At 39.0% G+C, this 22,649-nt stretch overlaps 1 protein-coding gene across 7 annotated transcripts in view; it reads right to left on the bottom strand.

Moving 5' to 3' along the window:
* Positions 1–22,649, bottom strand: part of CNST (consortin, connexin sorting protein) — a 116,389-nt gene that overhangs the window by 61,045 nt on the left and 32,695 nt on the right. For 4 of the 7 annotated variants that reach the window (XM_058533563.1, XM_058533564.1, XM_058533569.1 and 1 more), the window contains one exon: positions 17,021–17,539. In XM_058533563.1, the coding sequence (XP_058389546.1) occupies positions 17,021–17,399 (379 nt within the window). In that variant the 5' untranslated portion in view covers positions 17,400–17,539. The remainder of the gene's footprint in view (positions 1–17,020; positions 17,540–22,649) is intronic. The other 3 variants (XM_058533570.1, XM_058533566.1, XM_058533568.1) reach the window with 1 other exon arrangement.

The following is a 22,649-nucleotide window of genomic DNA, read 5'->3' as shown; positions in this document are numbered from 1 at the left end:
ATGAAGAATGTTGGTTTCTGGACAGAACCTGAAAGAATATATTGACAGTAATTCTCTTCTTTTTCACTTTCTTTCTATATAGATATCATATTTTAAAAGCAAGACTGAAATCATGAAAAAATAACTAGAAAAGGAGTACAAAATTATCTGACTGGCTTGTCTGTATCATTATATATACTGGGTCCCACCAGCAATCTCAGAGAAAGGTGCTCAGAAAAGAAAAGAATGTGACTAGAACTACTGTTACCTTCTCTCAAGGCCCTTGCCACACTCTGAGACACTGCCATTCTCCTGGCAGACTACGGTCAGCGCTTCTAAGATGGCCTCCAGGGATCCCCACCTCTTGGTATTCATGCCATTGTATAATCCCCTCTCAGTAAGTATGGGCTGGACCTAGTGATCCTGCTTCTAATGAATGGAATATGGCAGAAGTGATGGACTGTTACTTTTATAATTAGGTCATAACAAAAGTGTGGCTTGTAACTAGGGTGTTCTCTCGGATTGCTAGCCCTGGGAGAGCCAGCTGTCATGTTGTAAGGCAGCCCTGTGGGGTAAACCACGTGGGGAGAGAGAAGGACTGCCAAATAACATGTGAGTGAACTTGGAAGCAGATTCTCCAGCCCCAGTCCAAGACTTGAGATGACTGCAGGCCTTGCTAAGAGCTTGTTTACAACCCCATGAGAGACTTGAGAACGAGGCACCAAGCTAAGCCATGCCCAGATTTCTCACCCATGGAAACCATGAAATAATAAGTGTCTGTTGTTATTAGCTGCTAAATTTTGGGGAAATTTGTTATGCAGCAACAGATAAATAATACATAGACCATGCAAAATTCTTTAATTTTCTGCTTTTTGATTATATTCTTTTGTTCCCTTCCCATACATGTTTGTGTTTTCAGTTGCAACAAACACCATTCCTAACGCTGCTAGAAATGGAGCAGTCTGTTGGAAAAAGCTAGAGGCTAGCAGGGGGCACATTTCTACCATTCTAGCTATCAGGTTAGGGGCATCCTCAGAAGTAGGGAATATGGGTAATGTACCAAGGTATATAAAGCAACTATTAACAGACCTAAAGGGAGAAATTGACAACAACACAATAACAGTAGGGGACCTCAACACCCCACTTACATCAATGCATAGATCATCCAGACAAAAGTCAGCAAGGAAACAGTGGACTTAAGTGAAACACTAGACCAGATGGACTTAACAGATATATATAGAACATTCCACCCAAAAACAGCAGAATACACATTCTTCTCAAGTGCACATGGAACATTCTCAAAGATAGACCATATGGTGGGAAACAAGGCAAGCCTCAACAAAGTTAAGAAGACTGAAATCATATCAAGCATCTTTTCCAACCACAATGCTATGAAACTAGATATCAATTACAAGAAAAAAGATGGGCAAGTCACAAATATGTGGAGACTAAACAACATGCTATGAACAACCACTGGATCAATGAAGAAATCAAAAGAGAAATCAAAAAATACCTGGAGACAAATGAAAATGAAAACACAACATACCAACTCCTATGGGATGCAGCAAAAGTGGTACTAAGAGGGAAGTTTATAGCAATACAGGCCCACCTCAACAAACAAGAAAAATCTCAAATAAGTAAACTTAAACTACACCTAACAGAACTAGAAAAAGAAGAACAAAGCCCAAAGTCAGCAGAAGGAGGGAAAAACAAAAAGTAGAAAAAAAATAAACGAAATAGAGACTAAAAAAACAATAGAAAGAATCAATGAAACTCAGAGCTGATTCTTTGAGAAGATAAACCAAATTGACAAACCCTTAGCCAGACTCACTATGAAAAAAAGAAAGAAGGCTCAAACAAATAAAATTAGAAATGAAAGAGGAGAAATTACAATGGATACTGCAGAAATACAAAGGATTATAAGAGGATACTATGAAAAACTATACGCCAACAAATTGGATAACCTAGAAGAAATGGATAAATTCTTAGACTCATACAACCTCCCAAATCTGAATCAAGAAGAAATAGAGAATCTGAATAGACCAATCACAAGTAAAGAGATTGAAACAGTAATCAAAACCTCCCAAAAAATAACAGTCCAGGACCAGATGGATTCTCAGGAGAATTCTACCAAACATTCAAAGAAGATTTAATACCTATCCTTCTCAAACTGTTTGGAAAGAATGTTGAAGATGGAACACTTCCTAACTCATTCTATGAGGTCAACATTACCTGAGACCAAAACCAGACAAGGACAACACAAAGAAGGAAAATTACAGGCCAATGTTGCTGATGAACACAGATGCAAAAATCCTCAACAAAATATTGGCAAATTGAATACAGCAATACATTAAAAGGATCATACACCATGATCAAGTGGGATTTATACCAGGGACACAGGGAGGGTCCACATCCACAAATCAATCAATGTGATACGCCATATTAATAAAATGAGGACTAAAAACCACATGATCATCTCAACAGATGCAGAGAAAGCATTTGACAAGATCCAAAATCCACTTATGATAAAAACTCTCAAGAAAATGGGTATAGAAGGAAAGTACCTCAACATGATAAAGGCCATATATGACAAACCCACAGCCAACCTCACACTTAATGGTGAAAAACTAAAAGCCATCCCTCAGAACAGGAACAAGGCAAGGGCGCCCACTCTCGCCACTCCTATTCAATATAGTACTGGAGGTTTTGGCCAGAGCAATTAGGCAAGAAAAAGAAATAAAAGGTATCCAAATTGGAAAGGAAGAAGTAAAACTCGTACTGTTTGTGGATGACATGATTCTATATATACAAAACCTTAAAGAATCCACCAGAAAACTATTAGAAATAATCAACAACTATAGTAAAGTTGCAGGGTACAATATCAACTTAAAAAAATTAGTTGCATTTCTATACACTAATAATGAGCCAGCAGAAAGAGAAGTCAAGAATACAATCCCATTTACAATCACAACAAAAAGAATAAAATATCTAGGAATAAATTTAACCAAGGAGGTGAAAGACCTATACAATGAAAACTATAAGACGTTATTGAAAGAAATCGAAGAAGACATAAAGAAATAGAAATATATTCCATGTTCATGGGTTGGAAGAATAAATATAGTTAAAATGTCCATATTACCTGAAGCAATCTACAGATTCAATGCAATCCCAATCAGAATGTCCATGACATTCTTCACGGAAATAGAACAAAGAATCCTAAAATTTATATGGAACATCAAAAGACCCCGAATAGCCAAAGCAATCTTGAGGAAAAAAGAAAAACAAAGCTGGAGGCATCACAATCCCTGACTTTAAAATATATTACAAAGCTTCAGTTATCAAAACAGCATGACACTGGCACAAAAACAGACACACAGATCAATGGAACAGAACTGAAAGCCCAGAAATAAAACCACACATCTACGGACAGCTAATCTTTAACAAAAGAGCCAAGAACATACAATGCAGAAAGCACAGTCTCTTCAATAAATGGTGCTGAGAAAACTGGACAGCCATGTGCAAAAGAATGAAAGCAGACCATTATCTTACACCATACACAAAAATTAACTAAAAATGGATTAAAGATTTGAATGTAATACCGGAAACCATAAAACTCCTAGAAGAAAATATAGGCAGTACACTCTTTGACGTTGGTCTTAGCAGCATCTTTTCGAATACCATGTCTACTCAGACACGGGAAACAAAAGAAAAAATAAACAAATGGGACTACATCAGACTAAAAAGCTGTAAGGCAAAGGAAATCGTGAACAAAACGAAAAGACCACCACTCAGGAGAAAATATTTGCAAATCATATATCCGACAAGGGGTTAATTTCCAAAATATATAAAGAACTCATACAACTCAACAACAAAAAAACAACCTGATCAAAAAACGGGCAGAAAATATGAACAGGCCTTTTTCCAAAGAAAAGATACAGATGACCAACAGGCACATGAAAAGATGTTCACCATCACCAATTATTAGGGAAATGAAAATCAAAACTACAATGAGATATTACCTGCCACCCGTCAAAACGGCTATAATTAACAAGACAAGAAATAACAAATGTTGGAGAGGATGTGGAGAAAAGGGAACCCTCATACACTGCTGGTGGGAATGCAGACTGGTGCAGCCACTATGGAAAACAGTATGGAGATTTCTCAAAAAATTAAAAATAGAAATACCATATGATACAGCTGTCCCATTACTTGGTGTTTATCCAAAGAACATGAAATGAACAATACAAAGAGACTTATGCACTCCTATGTTCATTGCAGCACTATTCACAATAGCCAAGATGTGGAAGCAACCCAACTGCCCATCAACAGATGAATGGATAAAGAAGATGTGGTATATATATATACAATGAACACTACTCAGCCATAAAAAAAGACCAAATCGTCCCATTTGCAACAATATGGATGACCTTGAGGGTATTATGTTAAGCGAAATAAGCAAGACAGAGAAAGACAAACACCATATGATTTCACTCATATCTGGAAGATAAACACATGGATAAGGAGAATAGATTAGTGCTTACCAGAGAGGAAGGGGGTGAGGGGGTGGGTGAAACAGGTAAAGGGGCACATATGTATGTGACAGATAAAAACTAGACTATCTGTAGTGAGCACAACGCAGTCTATACAGCACTGATATATAATAATGTGCACCTGAACTTACACAATGTTATAAACCGATATGACCTCAATAAAATAATTTAAAAAAAAAAAGTAAGGGATATGTTACCCCAACTATAAACTCCAATCTGAGCTTTCCACTAAAGGGTTTTCTTTCATTAGCAGTCAGAACACCCAGGGGATCATATTCAAGGTCATCTCCTATCATCCTCCACATTGCTCTCTCCATTCAGCACACAGTGAACTTGTGTCAGTTCCATAAGCAAGCAGTGCTTCTTCCTGCCCCAAAGCACAGCTCCCAGAACTGACTTCAAGTACTATGCACTCTTGTAATCATTTTATTATTTAATGCCTTCCTCCTCACTAAACTATGAGGAGTCCATGAGGGTAAGGGCAAGATCTGTCTTGTCATCACTGTAGGCACTGTTAGTGCCTGGCAACTATTTACACAGTAGAAAAATCAATAAACGTTGGTGAATTACCATTACTATTAGTAACCCTATCAAGAGAACCTCACTATTCAGCAGAAGGAGGACTCTGCTGCACAGAAAACACATTTTGGCTAATTAGGAGCCCTGGATTCACATCCTAATTCTTACCATCTCTCCTGCAAACATGGACAAGGCATTTTCTAGATTAAACCTTAACTTCTTCATTTGTAAAAATTAAGGGGTTAGAGCAGGTCATTTTTAGGATCCTTTCTAGCTCTCCCAAATTTACATCTCTAGCCAAGATCACAGCCCTGAGATTTGACCAACTGCCTGTTCAACATGTCCACTTAGACGTCTAAGAGACCCTGAACACCTGACTCCAAATCACCACACTGCCTTTGCCCTCTTCCCCCTAGACTGCTCTTTGTCTCCTCGTATCCCCACCCTCAATAAGTGGCACTACCATGCATCTGATGCCTAAACCAGAAAACTGGGGATTATCCCGGCCTTTTTTTTCATACCTAATCTATGATCACTCCAGTCAATTCTACCTCAATAACTTTGAATTCACATACTTCTTTCCAGCTGCTCCCTCTGTACAGATCACTAGCATTCCTTGCAGAGATTATAGCAAAAGCCCCTTAACTGGCTGCACTGCCTATAATCTTGCACAGTTCTAACTCATTCTTCACAGTGGAGATTGAGCAATCTTTCTAAAAAAAGCAACCAACTCACATCACGTCATTCTTTTGTTCAAACTTGTTGGGAAGGCCCAAACTGGTTATTATGACACAAAAAGTCCTTTATAACCAGGATCTTGCTTATCTTCTTAACCTCAATCTATCTGCTCTAATCTCTACTATTTCCCCTAGATTCATTCTGCTCCAGCCAAACTGAATATTGACAGTTGCCCAAACACAGAGTGCTCTCTTCTTGTCTTATGGACTTTAGTTCATGGTGTGCCTGCTACCTCTAATGTCCTTCCTCTCCCCTTCATCCCCATATCTCCTTTACTTGGCTAGCACTTATTTGTCCTATCTCAGCTTGGATATCAATTCCTCCCAGAAGCCTTCCATAACCCCCCTAGGACAGTATACTTCCACAGCCATGTGCCTACTTAGCACCAGTCATGACTCCCATCTTGCTAGACTACACTTGTTAGTTACTTGGCTCCTGTACTCAAGCATAAAGAACTCAAAGGCAGGTTCCCCAACAGTTTTATAGTGCTTGTCATTCAATGTTCAGTAAATATCTGTAAGTACCCATGCATGGTTATACAAAATAATGTAAGAAAAATTTTTATAAAGGGAAGAATTCTTCTGTCATGTAAAGTCATCATCTAGTCTATCTTACTCAAAATCTTTTTGTGGTAGGCAGAGTAATGGCACCCAAAGACATCCATGCCCCAAATCACCAAAACCTATAAATATGTTATACTACATTACAAAGGGGAATTAAGGCTGCAGACGGAATAAGGCTGCTAATCAGCTGAGCTTAAAAAGGAGAGATTATCTTAAATTATCTGGGTGGGCCCAATGTAATCACAATCCTTAAACACAGAAGAGGGAGACAGCGAAGGACTCGACACGCCAACATGCCTTGCTGGCTTTGAAGATGGAGGGAGGGTGCCACAAGCTGAGGAATGCAGGCAGCCTCTAGAAGATGGAAAAAGCAGGGACGCTGATTCTTCCCTGGAGCCTCAAGGAAGGAATGAAGCCCGGCTGACAGCTTGATTTTAGCCCAGTGACACCCGTCTCAGATTCCTGACCTACAGAACTGTAAGATAATAAATTTGTGTTGGTTTTAAGATACTATGTTTGTAGTAATTTGTTACAACAGCAACAGAAAACTAATACACTTTTAATATTGGGGCTTTTTTTTTTAAGGGAATTTTGGCTAGTGACCAAGTCCCTTCTGATTCTAAAATTATTTGGACCTATATAAATTAGGAACCCTCTTCTATAATCAGCAAGACAAAAAATAACAAATGTTGGAGAGGATGTGGAGAAAAGGGAAGCCTCGTTCACTGCTGGTCGGAACGCAAACTGGTACAGCCTCTATGGAGAACAGTATGCAGATTCCTCAAAAAATTAAAAATAGAAATACCTTATGATTCAGCTATCCCACTTCTGGGTATTTATCCAAAGAATTTGAAATCAATAATCCAAAGAGGCTTATGCACCCTTATGTTCATTGCAGCATTATTCACTACAGCCAAGAAGTGGAAGCAACCCAAGTGCCCATGGACAGATGATTGGATAAAGAAGATGTGATACATATATACAAAGGAATACTACTCAGCCATAAAAAAAGACAAAACCGCCCCATTTGCAACAACATGGATGGACCTGGAGGGTATTATGTTAAGTGAAATAAGCCAGACCGAGAAAAACAAACACTGTATGACAGAGAGAACAGTTTGGTGGTTACCAGGGGAAAGGGAGTTGGAGGGTGGGCACAAGGGGTGACGGGGCGCATTTATATGGTGACTGACAAATAAAAATGTACAATTGGAATCTCACAATGTTATAGACTATTATGACATCAATATTTTTTTCAAAAACTAGGAACCCTTGGAGTGACGTCAGCATCATGGCGGAGTGAGCTTTCCCATGAACTCTTCCCCCGACAAGATACAACAAAAGGAACAGTCACAGACCAACAACGGAATCCCAGACAGTGAAAAGCCAGAGCGGAGGGATCCACACTGCCGCACATCTGAGAGCAGAACGTGCTGGGCCCCCGGAGGAAGTGGGGAGAGGTAAGGAGAACTCCGCTCCCTCCCCATCAGATCAGCGATCCTGGTCTGCGCTGCTCCCAGAGAAGGGGGAGGGGCGGCCCTCGGCGGGGAAACCATGGCTCTTCCGGCTCTCTCAGCCAGTAGGACACTCCCGCACAGAGGACTCAGAGGAGCCACAGGGCTACCATCAACATCTGAGTACCCCAGACAGCGGATAAAGAGGGGCAAACGAGAAGCCTCCCACGTCAGGGACCCAGAGGGCAAAAGAAAGAGCTCCCCCCTCCCCGCAAACCAGACTCTGCAGCTCAACCGACCAGACCTAGCGATCCGCGGCAGACCTAATCAAACGACTAGACCCGTGGATCGCAGTGGGAAAAAACAAAACAAAACTGCGGATCGCAGCAGAAAAACCGGGGCAGAGCGCAGGGGGCTTAGACAACACAGCCCTTTACCACCAGACAGTGGCGGCAGGTGGAAATTGCAACCAGAGATTTCCAGGATGAGGAAAAACAAAACCAACACAGGAACCACAATGCAAAAATATATGAAATCACCAGACCAGAAACAAAATGACAAGCACCCAGAAATCAACCCCGAAGACACAGAAATCCATAAACTAAATGACAGAGACTTCAAAATAGCTATCATTAAAACGCTCAACGAAATACGAGACAACACAGACAAACAATTCAATGAGATTAGGAGTTTCTTCACAAAAGAGATTGAAATCATAAAGAAAAACCAATCAGTGCTGATGGAGATGAAGAACACAACGGAGGAGATAAAGGAGAATCTGGAATCTCTAAAGAACAGAGCTGACAATATGGAGGAAAGAATTAGCACCTTAGAGGATAAGAATACAGATATACTCCAGATGGAAGAGGAGAGAGAACTAAGACTAAAAAGAAATGAAGAAAGACTCCGAGAAATATCTGACTCTATTAGAAAATGTAACATAAGAATTATAGGTATTCCTGAGGGAGAGGAGAGGGAAAGAGGAACAGAGAGCCTATTCAAGGAAATAATCGCTGAGAATTTCCCAAATCTGGGGAAGGAGCAGGAAATACCAGTAAGCGAAGCCAACAGGACACCTATATATATTAACAGACAAAGGCCTTCACCAGGACACCTAGTGGTAAGGCTAGCCAGGGTCAACGACAAAGAAACCATATTAAGGGCAGCTAGACAAAAACAAAAAGTAACGTACAAAGGAACTCCCATCAGGCTCTCAGCGGATTTCTCAACAGAAACTTTACAGGCTAGAAGAGACTGGAATGATATATTCAAAATACTGAAAGACAAAAACTTTCAGCCAAGAATACTCTATCCAGCAAAAATATCCTTCAAATACGATGGAGAAATAGTAACTCTCCCAGATAAACAAAAGCTAAGGGAGTTCATGGCCACGAGACCCCCACTACAAGAAATACTCAAGAAGGCCCTCAGGCCTGAAAAAAAGAAGACAAAGAGAACACAAAGCTTGGAGGAAGGAGAAAAGTAGGTAGACAAACTCAGAAAAATAGTAGATCTTTACCGGAATAGGTTAGCAACCACTTAAATACTAAATTCAAAGATCAAAGGAAGAAATTCACCAAAAATAAACTTAACCTCATCACTATAAACACACACCCACAACACAAGATAGAATAAGGTATAACAAGAAAAACTTAGAAGGGGAAGAGGAAAGTGACTGAATTGACTTAGTATAAGGAAATAGGAGGCCATCAGATAATGGACTATCTCATACACAAGATTTTTTGCCCAAACCTCAAGGTAACCACTAAACAAATAATCAAAACAAAACCACATATGATAAACAAAGAGAAAACTAGAAGAGTCATAAGACAGAACAACCAAACTGAATTGGCAGTCCAAAGCAAATGGGACAAGAAACAAAGGAAATGCAAAAGAACCAGAAAATAAGTGACAAAACAGCAACATTAAGCCCTCATATATCAATAATTACCCTAAATGTAAATGGATTGAACTCTCCAATCAAAAGATACAGAGTGGCAGGATGGATTAAAAAGCAAGACCCAACAATATGCTGCCTTCAGGAAACACATCTCAGCACTAAAGACAAGCACAGGCTCAGAGTGAAAGGATGGAAGACAATACTCCAAGCTAATGGCAAACAAAAGAAAGCAGGTGTTGCCATACTCATATCAGACAAAGTAGACTTCAAGATAAAACAGGTTAAGAAAGACAAAGAAGGGAAATATATAATGATAAAAGGGACACTCCATCAAGAAGACATATCACTTATAAATATATATGCACCCAACATAGGAGCACCAATGTACATAAAGCAACTATTAACAAACCTAAAAGGAGAAATCAACAACAATACAATAATAGTAGGGGATCTTAACACCCCACTTACAGCAATGGATAGATCATCCAGACAAAAAGTTAATAAAGAAATAGTAGACTTAAATGAAAAACTGGACGAGATGGACCTAGCAGACATATACAGAGCACTCCATCCAAAAACAGCTGACTACACGTTCTTCTCAAGCGCGCATGGAACATTCTCTAGGACAGACCATATGTTGGGAAATAAAGCAAGCCTCAATAAATTTAAGAAGACTGAAATCATAACAAGCATCTTTTCAGACCATAAGGCTATGAAACTGGAAATGAACCATGAAAAAAAAACTGGGAAAGTGACAAAAATGTGGAGATTAAACAACATGCTACTGAACAACCAATGGATCATTGATGAAATTAAAGGAGAAATCAAAAACTATCTGGAAACAAACGAAAATGATAATATGCCATATCAAACCATATGGGATGCAGCAAAAGCGGTCCTGAGAGGGAAACTCATAGCGATACAAGCCCACCTTAACAAACAAGAAAAAGCCCTAATAGGCAACCTTAAATTACACCTAACAGAACTAGAAAAAGAAGAACAAACAAAGCCCAAAGCCAGCAGAAGGAGAGAAATAATAAAAATCAGAGCAGAAATAAATGAAATTGAGACCAAAAAAACAGTAGAAAGGATTAATGAAACAAAGAGTTGTTTCTTCGAGAAGATAAACAAAATCGACAAACCCTTAGCCAGGATTACTAAGAAAAAAAGAGAAAAGGCTCAAGTAAATAAAATTAGAAATGAAAGAGGAGAAATTACAACAGATACCATGGAAATACAGAGGATTATAAGAGAATACTATGAGAAATTATATGCCAACAAATTGGACAATCTAGAAGAAATGGATAAATTCTTAGACTTATACAACCTCCCAAAATTGAACCAAGAAGAAATGGAGAATCTGAATAGACCAATAACAAGTAAAGAGATTGAAACAGTAATCAAAAACCTCCCCAAAAATAAAAGTCCAGGACCAGATGGCTTCTCCAGTGAATTTTACCAAACATTCAAAGAAGATTTAATACCCATCCTTCTCAAACTATTCCAAAAACTAGGAACCCTTTTATTCTATTCTTACATGGGGAACAGCTACCTTTCCGAGGAGATATGATCTGTCTGATTGATCCCTTAATGAGAGAAGAGTAAAAAAAAAGAGGCTACTGTTTCTGCAGGTCACTTTCCAAAGAAATTTTAGTTTAAAAGAGCTGGAACATTTACTAGGAGCAGAGATAAAGTAAACCAGGACTTAGTATATAGTCTGTAAGAGAGTTAAACTGTCCATTTACCTACCTAATGAACAGAATGGGTTACAATCCCAAAATACCAACCCCCACACCTATCATTCTTCTTACAGAAGTTTAGCCAGGCTTTTACATTTTTTAATTTGAATGTACTTAGGTAGAGTATGCACACTCCTCTTCATCACAGTCCACATCAGTCCCAGTGATCTCAATCTTGGCCAGAACTATGAGCATACAAATTACTCAACTGACTCCAGCATTCGAGTTTAGAGGCCAGCTCTAAAGGTTGTACTACAGTTGAAGCCAGATATGTAAAATGCAAATATGCCTTGAGTATTCCTATGGCATCACCAGTTATTATTTTGGATATCAGTTAACACGCCAATAGGCATGTTATATCCGACATTAAACTAGGATGGCACTGAAAACATGTTTTTAGGAATACTCATTAGGGGAGAGAGGCAGAGAAAGGTAAGTCTAAAAAGAGAGTATTAAAAACACCCCAGGAGGTAAGAAAGATACTGACAAAAGAGGTAAAATGGGCTTTAAGTCAAATTAAACCAATCTCTTAACTTTGGTGAATGCTGCTCCTAGTCACGCTACTCAAAAATCATCTTGTGACACACATAAAGACAACTACCACACTTAGAAACGCTTATTTCATACGAGGTTCTTTCACAAAGCACTTTACATCCAGGATTGCTCATTCTAAGAATAATCCTGCAAGACTCGCAGGATCAGCCCTCCTACAGACAAGGAAAGAGGTACTTTTCTAAGGTCATATAGGTAGGAACAGGTAGAGCCAAGATTCAAACCCAAAGTCTTTGTTCTTCTCACTACACAAGCCTGACTCCAGGCCACAGACCCATTTCCAAGTTTGTTTTCCTCCAGCTTTCAGGCCCTCCTTGTCACCTCCCAGCTGGCCACTTTGTGAAGGCCTCCAGGGGAACAAGTCAGGGCACTGAACAGCGGCAAGTCAATCCAGAAGGGTTTTCCTTCCTCAGTTTCCATCTGTGCCTATCTCTGGCTTCCTGCCATTTGCTGAACTGTTTTGTCAAATGCTTAGATACTATGGCAACTGAGTAAATAACTAAAGTATGTTGTTATGGCAACCACCAGACACTTAATCTGAACTTGTCTCTTACAACCGTACAAAACTTATGGGCCGGTGGTTGCCAGGGGCTGGGAGGAGCGAGGAATGGGGAGTGACTGCTAATGTGTACAGGGTTTCTTTTTAGAGGGATAAAATGTTCTAGAATTAGATACTAGTGATGGTTGTACAAAACCATCCGAATATACTAAAACCACTGAGTTGTACACTTGAAAAAGGTGAATTTTATGGCAAGTAAATTACATCTCAATTAAAGAAAGCTGTAACTATAATCAAAGAGGCAGATATTAACAAGTGTTGGAGAAGATGCGGAGAAACCCTCATATATTGCTGGTGGGAATGTAAAATGGTGTCGCCACTTTGGAAAACAGTTTGGCAGTCCTCAAAAAGTTAAACATAGAGTTACTTTATGATCCAGCAATTCTACCTCTAGGCATATATAACCTCCAAAAATGAAAACATATACCCACACAAAAACTTGTACACAAATGTTCATAGGAGCATTACTCAAAATAGCCAAAAAGTAGAAACAGCCCAAATGCCTATCAGTTGACAAAGAGATAAATGAAAGGTGGTATATCTGTACAATGGAATATTATTTGACCATAAGAAGGAATAAAGTACTGACACATGCTACAACATGGAGTGAATCTTTAAAACACTATGCTCAGTGAAAGCCAGTCATAAAAGACCATATACGATTCCATTTATATGAAATGTCCAGAGTAGGCAAATCTATAGAGAAAAAGTACATTAGTGGTTGCCTAGGGCTGGGATGGCTTGGGGGGAAATGGGGAGTGACTGCTAATAGGCATGGGGCTTCTTTTTGTGGTAATGAAAATGTTCTAAAATTGATTGTGGTAATGGTTGCATAGCTTTGTGAATGTACAGTTACGTGTCATATAACGACGTTTTGGTCAATGATAGACCACCGTAAGATTAGTACCACATAGCCTAGGTGTGTAGTAGGCCACACCATCTAGGTTTGTGTAAGTACACTCTGTGATGTTGGCACAATGACAAAATCGCCTAACAATGCATTTCTCAGAACAATCCTTGCCGTTAAGCAAAGCATGACTGTATTAAAAATTACTGAATTGCACACTTTAAGTCCATGAATTGTACGGTATGTGAATTATATCTCAATAAAGCTGTTAAAAATTTATAGGCTCATTTTCATTAGTTTTAGAATACTATTTACCAAAAACTATGCCAGTTTTAAGTATAGTGAAAACTTGATGTAATGCAGCTTGAAACCCTGTTTAGTTGACTATAGCAAGGGGATTCAATTCTTTTAAGGAAAAAATAAGCCTGTAATATAAGGACAACTGGACTTACGTGAGGCCAAGTTCAAGGTCTTAGCAGGTCTATAGAAATGTCGTCTTCAGAAAACCTATAAATAATTACATGCCTCCTAATACTACTGCTCTATTTTTTTCCCAGTACTAGCTTTTGGATATACGAAAAATTACTACAAATTAAACTAGGCAAGGGAGCATAAGAGTGAATAAATCTACCTTAATGTATGTTCCCAAAAAGGTGTTGAGAGCACACCTATCTATAAAAAACTTGTTTCTGGTTTGGGATTGAATATCATGTTTTACATGTCATTTCACATTTGAGAAGCTATTCTACTATTAGAAAAGTACTCATCTGCAAAATTTTGAAACTTTATTTCCCTAGGATCTTAAATTTCACAGTACAAAGAAGAGTAAATATGCCCATGTCTAGATCCCTAAGTATAAACTCTCTGCATTGTGAGTTTTGACACAGAGAAGGGATCAGGGGGAAACAAGATGAGAGATATCTTTAGGCGGCTTTTGTGGTACTCCAGCTAAAGATGGTGATGCTGATCTGGAGATGGAGCACAACAGACCAACTATTGAGATCACAGGGACATACAATCACTTGGACTTGGTGATTCGACGTGTACTGAGAGAGGATGGGCTTCAGCGATCTCTTGAGGTAAACTGAGGAAAGCTCTCCAGGCAATCCTAAAGCTTCCCATTCTAGATCCCTTCCAGGTCTAGGAAGGGATAATTCTACTCTCAAAAGAATCCTTACATTCAGTTTAAAATTCTTTTGCCCACTCAAACTTACCTTCTTTTAATTTAACAAAACTTAAAGTACAAACGAAAATGTACCCCTTACATAAAAAACACTCTATAGACATACTAGAGGTGAATCACCGAATTTTAACTGAGTGTACACTATACCAACTCTATTCAGAAATCTAAGAAATTCACAGCTCAGAAAGGAATTTTATAGATGAATGTAGACAAACATCATCATTATACAGAGGAGGAAACTGAAGTACAGAACGGTTAAGTCTCACCAAGTGACCTAGAACCAGAAGCAAGATTTGAACCTTGGTTTTACAACCCCTAATTCATTTTTCTTATACTCTTAAACTCATTTTATATAAGATACATAAAATAATTTTTAAAAATAATCTGTATAGAGACTAAGTTTTATAAATCATATATTTCAAATGCATTAGGGGATAATAATTCTACACATATCTGCTCATTGGATAATAAGTATTAAATAAGTTTAAGTTATACAATCACACCTAGGGAATCTGGAAGAAGGTCATGGAAGGAACAAAAGGAGCCATAATCTTGAAGCTATGACTGACCTTTGTACATATGCAGCTAGGTATCAGTTCTTAAAAACATCACAAGATCAGATTAGAGAGGCACAAACTGCCCTTGAATTATAGTTATAGAATAAATCAATTTACATACAAATAGTACTATATATAGCCAGTCCTGGTGGTCTCGTGGTTAAGATCTGGCACTCTCACCACTGTGGCCAGGGTTCGTTTCCAGGTCAGGGACCCACACCATCCATCTGTCGGTTGTCATACTGTGGCAGCTGCATGTTACTGTGATGCTGAAAGCTACACCACTGGGATTTCAAATACCAGCAGGGTCACCCACGGTGGACAGGTTTCAGCGAAGCTTTCAGACTAGACAGATTAGGAAGAAGGACCTCGCCACCTACTTCTGAAAAAATTGGCCATGAAAACCCTACGAATAGCAGCGGAGCATTGTCTGATATAGTGCCGGAAGGAGAAAGGACGGCGCAAAAAGACCAGGCAGGGTACCTTTGCTGTATACATGGCCACTAGGAGTTGGAATTCACTCGATGACACTAACAAAGCACTGAATACATCATCTGTTTACCCTTAAGTCTTTTAAGAAAATCCTTTCATATCTCTTGTCAAAAATTATTTTAGGGCCGGCCCCGTGGCTTGGCGGTTAAGTGTGCGCGCTCCGCTGCTGGCGGCCCGGGTTCGGATCCTGGGCGCGCACCAACACACTGCTTCTCCGGCCATGCTGAGGCCGCGTCCCACATACAGCAACTAGAAGGATGAGCAGCTGTGACGTACAACTGTCTACTGGGGCTTTGGGGGGAAAAAATAAATAAATAAAATCTTTAAAAAAAAAATTATTTTAATTTGCTTTAAGTCTACTAGGGAAAAGCAAAGACAAAGGGGTCAGTTAACTGCAAAGCCAAATTATGAGTTACATTAAAAAGCTCCCAAATTACCTTACTGAATAAGTAAGGGTTGATTTGTAGAAACTGGGAAGTTTCATCTTTTACTCCAAATAAAAAAAACACAAATAAAATACAGGACATGGATAGACTGACTATATTTCTAATCAGCCAAAGAAGCAGAAGAGAGCAGAAGAGGAGAGAAGACACTCCACTCCATTCACTAGAGCCTTATGCAAAGACTGCTGGCTTAGGTGAAGTGGTACTACACTAAGGAGTCCCAGTCTAGGAAGTACCAGAACTCTCTAGTCCCACATGCTTCTGATCAAAAGTAACCAGAAGCTGCCTTTTCCCAGAGCTGCCTTTTCCTGTGATCCACGTAAAAAAGTCCATAGCTCCAAACTTTGCCAAATTATATACAAAATGAGAAATACTCTGAATTACTCTGTAACCAAAGTGATTATAGATAATCAAAGCTAGATGTCTTATTCAACATTGGTATACGATGTATATTAACATATGTTAAGTATATTAATATATGTTAAGTATATTATTCACCTACTGAGTGAAATGGAAAGATCCTAATAAAGAGGTAAGATTGTACTAGCACATAAACTCACAGGTTAGAGACGAAAGTACAATGATGACAGAAGGAAATGTTTAAGGCTGATATTGGTAAAACTGGTCTAATTTATAAAAGAAGGAGACTATATATATTTAAAATACCTAGTGTGAAAACATGTACAAAGAATGTCAATTTCAGCACTGGGGACAGCCATAAAGAAGTGGTTAAATAAATGACGGTACATCCACACCATGGACTACTGTGGAGACATGTCACATGCGTGGCATCCCACCCAGCTGGATCTATATGTGCTACTGTAGAACTAGCTCCGGAATATAGTAAGAGAAGAAAAGCAAGATGCAGGACAGAATACACAGCATGGGATGGGAAGATGGTTTATTTTTAAAGAATAGTATAAATAGTAATTAAAACAAAAATACCTTGTGGTATCTTCTCAGCAGTGCCTCTTTTGCTTATTAAAGTTCTTTTTCCAGGTATTTTTTTGTCCTTTCCCAAGAAGGCCTGTCCACCTTGGGGGCCTTCACGAGGCGTGTTTTCCGAGTTCTCACTTGCAGCCACCTCACAGCCTGGTGTGCAGCTTTCATTATTGTTGAGACTGTCCTGCTCAAACACTTCAGGCTTGCCCATCGCACAGTCACTGCTGGTCAGATGCTCATGCCCATCCTCATCAAGCTGGTTTTCATTTTCGTCTGATGCAGAAGGCAAGCGTGTTACTCTACTTTCCACACCATCGCCAGGATGACACCCATCTTGTGGTTCTATCTGCAGATTATATGTAGGAGTTTCACTGTCATCCATTAGAGCATCTTTTGTTGAACCACTGAAGTTTCATTAAAGTCCTTCCATGTCTACAAAGACAAAAAGAGAAAAGCTACTTCACCTTCTAAACTCTGGATTCTGAGTGATCTTGGATTTTCCTCTTCTTTTGGGTTGCTTGTCTGTAAGTAGGAAGAGAAGGAAATGACTGAAGCTCATTCCTCTTATCTCTTCCCCACTTGCAACCCCACCCCACCTCACCTAGTTCTTGCGTGAATACAATGGTTCTCAATCCTGGCTGCATTTTATTACCTGTGGAGCTTGTCCAAATTCTATCCTAGAGCTATTAAATCAGAGGATCGAGCCCAAGTACTGATATGTTTTTTTAAGTTCTCTAGGTGATTTTAACGTGCATCATGTTGGATCACTGCCTTAATCAAAGAAATTACTAGTTAAATGAGGTTTTCTGCTAAAATCAATCACTCAAGTTATCCTTGGACACTTATCAGACAAATGAAAGTTAGTTGTATAAGCCCTTGTCTGGCCAAATAGCAGCAATATTTGCAAATGAAAACATTTAAAGATATTTTTTAAATAAATTGAAAAAGCGCATGTGAGGAGAAATTCAGATAGCATTTTTTACACTATATTCTCATTACACTTTTGATTTCCTAAAAATAAGCCCTGGAAAAGTACCTTAGAATTGTCAGCAAATTCCTGTTATACAATTAAAAAAAAAGGGGGGGGGCATGATTAACTCTAGGCCTAGATCTAGTTTAGACTTAGAAAAATCCACATCTGCTCCAAGGACCCTGCTAACATTGTAAAGATCTACAAAATAGATTACAAACCCTTTATCAGTCATGTTTTATCCCCTGTTATCACCCAAAAGTACATTACATTTTAAGGAAAATGATGCCAGCAAAATTTAGATATTTTTATGCTTGCCAAATATTATTTTGGGTTTGAATCAAATATAATATTCCAGTAATTCTGGAAAAAACTTCAGTGATAGGACTTTTTAAATTTTTCTAATTAATAAACAGAAATGGTTACTCTTTAGAAACATGTAAAGTATAATTCTTTAAAAACATGAAAAGAAAGTAGAAATAAAACATTAACCCTAAACCAATTGTATCATACACCTTCAACATAATTTGCAACTGGAATATTTCATTTGATTCAGACATAACAGTATTGCTCAGCAAACATAAAAATATCTAAATCTGGCTGGTATCATTTTCTTTAAAATGTATACTATGTATCTCCACTGATAGGTATGTAATATAGAAAGTAAAATGATTTACCTAGACTAGATAACTTAGTGTAGACCTAAAAGAAATTCTAAATAAAGTATAATTTTGAATTTAAAAAGTTATTTTAACGAAGTGTCTTTAAGATCACTATCATGAAAGAATTCAAATTCAAATAACTTTTAAAGTGCATGTGGCTAAAACAGTGGAAACAACCCAAAAGTCCATTCATGGATGAAGAGAGAAACAAAATGTGGTATATTCACACAATGGAACATTATTCAGCCATAAAAAGGAATGAAGTTCTGATACACGCTATAGCATGAATGAATCTTGAAAACATTATGCTAAGTGAAATAAGCCAAGACATGAAAGGAAAAATATTGTATGATTCCACTTATATGAAATATCTAGAATAGGCAAATTCATAGAGATAGAAAGTGGATTAGAGGTTACCAGGGGCTGAGGGCTGGAGGAAAAGTGAGTTACTGCTTAATGGTTACAGAGTTTTTGCTTAGAGTGATGGAAAAGATTTAGAAACAGTTAGTGGTGATGGCTGCACAGCAGTGTGAATGTAATTAATGCCACTGAATTGTACACTTAAAAATGGTTAACATGGCCTATTTTATGTTATATGTATTTTACCACAATAAAAATAGTGAAACGAAGTTTATGTGGCAATGTAGGACAAATGTCAGCCCTTAACACTGGTAACAGCCTCAGTTGTTACCCAAAGAGACACAGAGGTCACATGCCCAGGGGGATGGTGGGAAGTAGACAGCAGTCTAGAGAGCCCCAAACAATAACCACCACCTCTTGGAGAGTCTCTATCATGCATTAGAAACTGTGCCAGGCACGTTACAGACTTTATTTCTAATCCTCCAAAACAAGCCTACATGGGAGGTATTCACTCTGTCTTTTAGATGAAGAATCTGAGGCTTGGAAAGGCAAAAATAACTTGTTTAAGATCATATTTCTGGAAAGAGGTAGAACTGGATCTGAAACCAGGTCTTCTTGATGTGAGTCCTGTGCAGTACAGCATCATAGCTGAGAGCACGGGCAGACTGAGGCTTAAATTCTGGCTATGCCATTTAACCAACTGCATGGCCTCAGACGTTCCCCAGCATCTCCAAGCTTCAATTTCCTCATCTGTAAAAGTGGAGGACTGTAACACCTACCTCGAAGAGTCATCTGTGAGGCTCAGACAACACGGCGGGGACAGCACTTGGCAGAGCGCTCGGCCCACAGTCAATGCTCAATAAAAGCTAGCCCTTCTTGCTTCCCAAGAACTTGCCCAGGTTGGCTTCAACACTGACAGGTTTACTTAAGCAGGTCCGTAGCCTGACTGCAGGTTCAGAAACAGCGCTTTCCCAAACCTCCCAGAAACTATGAGGTTCTTGATGATAGAACCTAACGCTAACCCGCACCATTTGAGAATGCTGACGTGCTAACTTATGATGGAGATATCTCATTTAGGTCCTGAAATGCTTACGTGTCTGTTCTGCGCAGCCTGTTTCAGATAATTAAGATATCTAGAAATAAGTGATTACAGCTCCTTGGTGAGTATAAAATTACAGATCACATTCGCAGCTTTGTTGAGTGTCATGTACCAGGCCCTGAGTTAAACTCCTCAGACTGATATTTTTATTCAATTCTCACAGTTACCTTAGCAGAGAGGTAACTTTAGTCCCATTATACTAATAAAAAGACCAAGTATCATATCTTGTCAAAAGTCATCCAACTAGTAAGTTCAGAAACAGAATTTGGATGATTCATGATCCTGAACCCATCTATTAATCTTTACGCTCTACGGACAATGGGGAGAGAGTCACTGAGAGAAGAGTTCTCTCCAGCTGTGGTTCAGCCCAGTGAAGAATGTCCACCCCATAGCAGAGGACACAGCTCTAACGACCAAGAAGTTCAAGTTCCTGGAAGTTCTCTCTTTCCCTGGAAAGGGCTGGATCCACACCATACACCATTTCCTACATAGCCTACCTTCGTATGTTGGCAACTTTCTTTTTTTTTAAGGTATACTAAAATACTATTTAAGTTAAGTAGCTATTACCAGCAAAGTAGGTATTCCTTCCTTTGGGCCTCAAGACATTTTGTCTATTATTTTATGATGACACAATTAGTTTAATTCTCAAAAGGTAACTTTGTAAACTACTTTTCAACACTAACTCTTACGGCCTTTCCAAGGTGAATGTCCTGTAATTATTTTTACAAGACACCTACCAATTCTTCAAGTCATGGCTCAAAAGTCACTCCAATTTGCCTTCCCTAACTTTTCCATTCCAAAACGCCCATACGATAACATACTCTTCCAGTAGTCTGTACGACCACTTAGTCTCCTTCCCAAATACTGCCTTGCACTATGTATTTTTGCATGTATATGTCTTACTAGATTTAAGCCATTTGAATACCCATAACTCAGCCATAGTTAATTTTTATTCTTCACAATTTCTAGCCCTGGGCCTTGTAATTATTAGACACATGAAAGAGTAAGGGAATTAATTTTCTACAATTTCTCTCTAAAAAGGAAAAAGTCAGGCACATGGATTCCTATCCGTTCCCCATCCCTACTCTGAGAGGTAAAGGGACCTATTACATAATATTTGGCGTCTGTCTACATTCTTAACACATTTCAATTGGAATATTTTAATTTAAGAAATAGGATAGGGGCCGGCCCCATGGTGTAGCAGTTAAGCACGTGTGCTCCACTGCTGGTGGCCCGGGTTCGGATCCCGGGCGCGCACCAACGCACTGCTTGTCAGGCCATGCTGTGGCGGCATCCCACGTAAAGTGGAGGAAGATAGGCACAGATGTTAGCCCAGGGCCAGTCTTCCTCAGCAAAAAGAGGAAGATTGGTGTGAATGTTAGCTCAGGGCTGATCTTCCTCACAAAAAAAAAAGAAAGAAAGAAATAGGATAACTTTCTTAATGAGATTTTTAACTTTCTTAATGGGATTTTTAATCAGTATAGTCCTAGTACCTTTGGAAACAATTATAAATAAGTATTACTTTTGTCTCTTCTTCCTTCTCTTTCCTCTCCCTCAATGCTACACCAACAGCTTTTCAAAAAGGCGATCTTCTGGGACACCTGTATCTCACTCTACGAAAGCACTCCAGCATGGGAAAATCTCAGAGAAAGAGACTCAGTTGATACACAGCATTTTGTGTGTGTGTGTGTGTGTGTGTGTGTATGTGTGTGTGTGTGGAAGACCAGCTCTGAGCTAACATCCAATGCCAGTCCTCCTCTTTTTGCTGAGTTAGATCGGCCCTGGGCTAACGTCCATGCCCATCTTCCTCTACTTTATACGGGACGCCACCACAGTATGGCTTGACAAGCAGTGCGTTGGTCTGCAGCCGGGATCTGAACCCATGAACCCCGGGCCGCCCAAGCAGAGCATGCGAACTTAACAGGTACGCCACCAGGCCAGCCCCAGATACACAGTATTTTTAAATAAGTATGTGCTAACACTGCATAGGACCTGGAGGTTAGAAGTACAGTTGAAATGGCATTCAAAGTTATTTGTTGTATCTAAACTGTATGTCTATTGCGTGCGAGTCCCTATGCCTATACCAATTCTCACAAAAGAAACAGCAACACACGCAGTCACCACACAGCACTGACTCTGACATATTTTTGCCTTTTAAAAGCATGACAGTGAGTGCTGCCCAAGTTTCCAGGCTCTTGTAGCAAAACAGCATTCCAAATATGTCCATTGTATAAAAGTTATTTGACATGTTGACTCTGTAAAGCTAACGAATGTCAAGTAAACATACTCAAGTGAGGCTTATACAAAACTTTGAGGAAGAAGCTTTAAATAATAGAGTAACAAAAAGAAATCTACGTTTTGTCAAAAATATCATCTCAATCCCAGGTATGATTTGACTTCATTTTTGATACATCTTAATGGATATCTGATGAGATTAAACATCAGGTGTCCCAAAAATTAAAAAATTATAGGAATAGTTAAATATACAATATTACTCAATTATTTTATTTAAACGCTTTAAGGAGATTATGAATGCCATTT

The sequence above is a fragment of the Diceros bicornis genome, chromosome 38 (assembly GCF_020826845.1).
Source record: "Diceros bicornis minor isolate mBicDic1 chromosome 38, mDicBic1.mat.cur, whole genome shotgun sequence".
NCBI classification, from domain to species: domain Eukaryota; kingdom Metazoa; phylum Chordata; class Mammalia; order Perissodactyla; family Rhinocerotidae; genus Diceros; species Diceros bicornis.
Note: the sequence above shows the minus strand (reverse complement) of the source record. Positions and strands in the feature narration are given on the sequence as shown.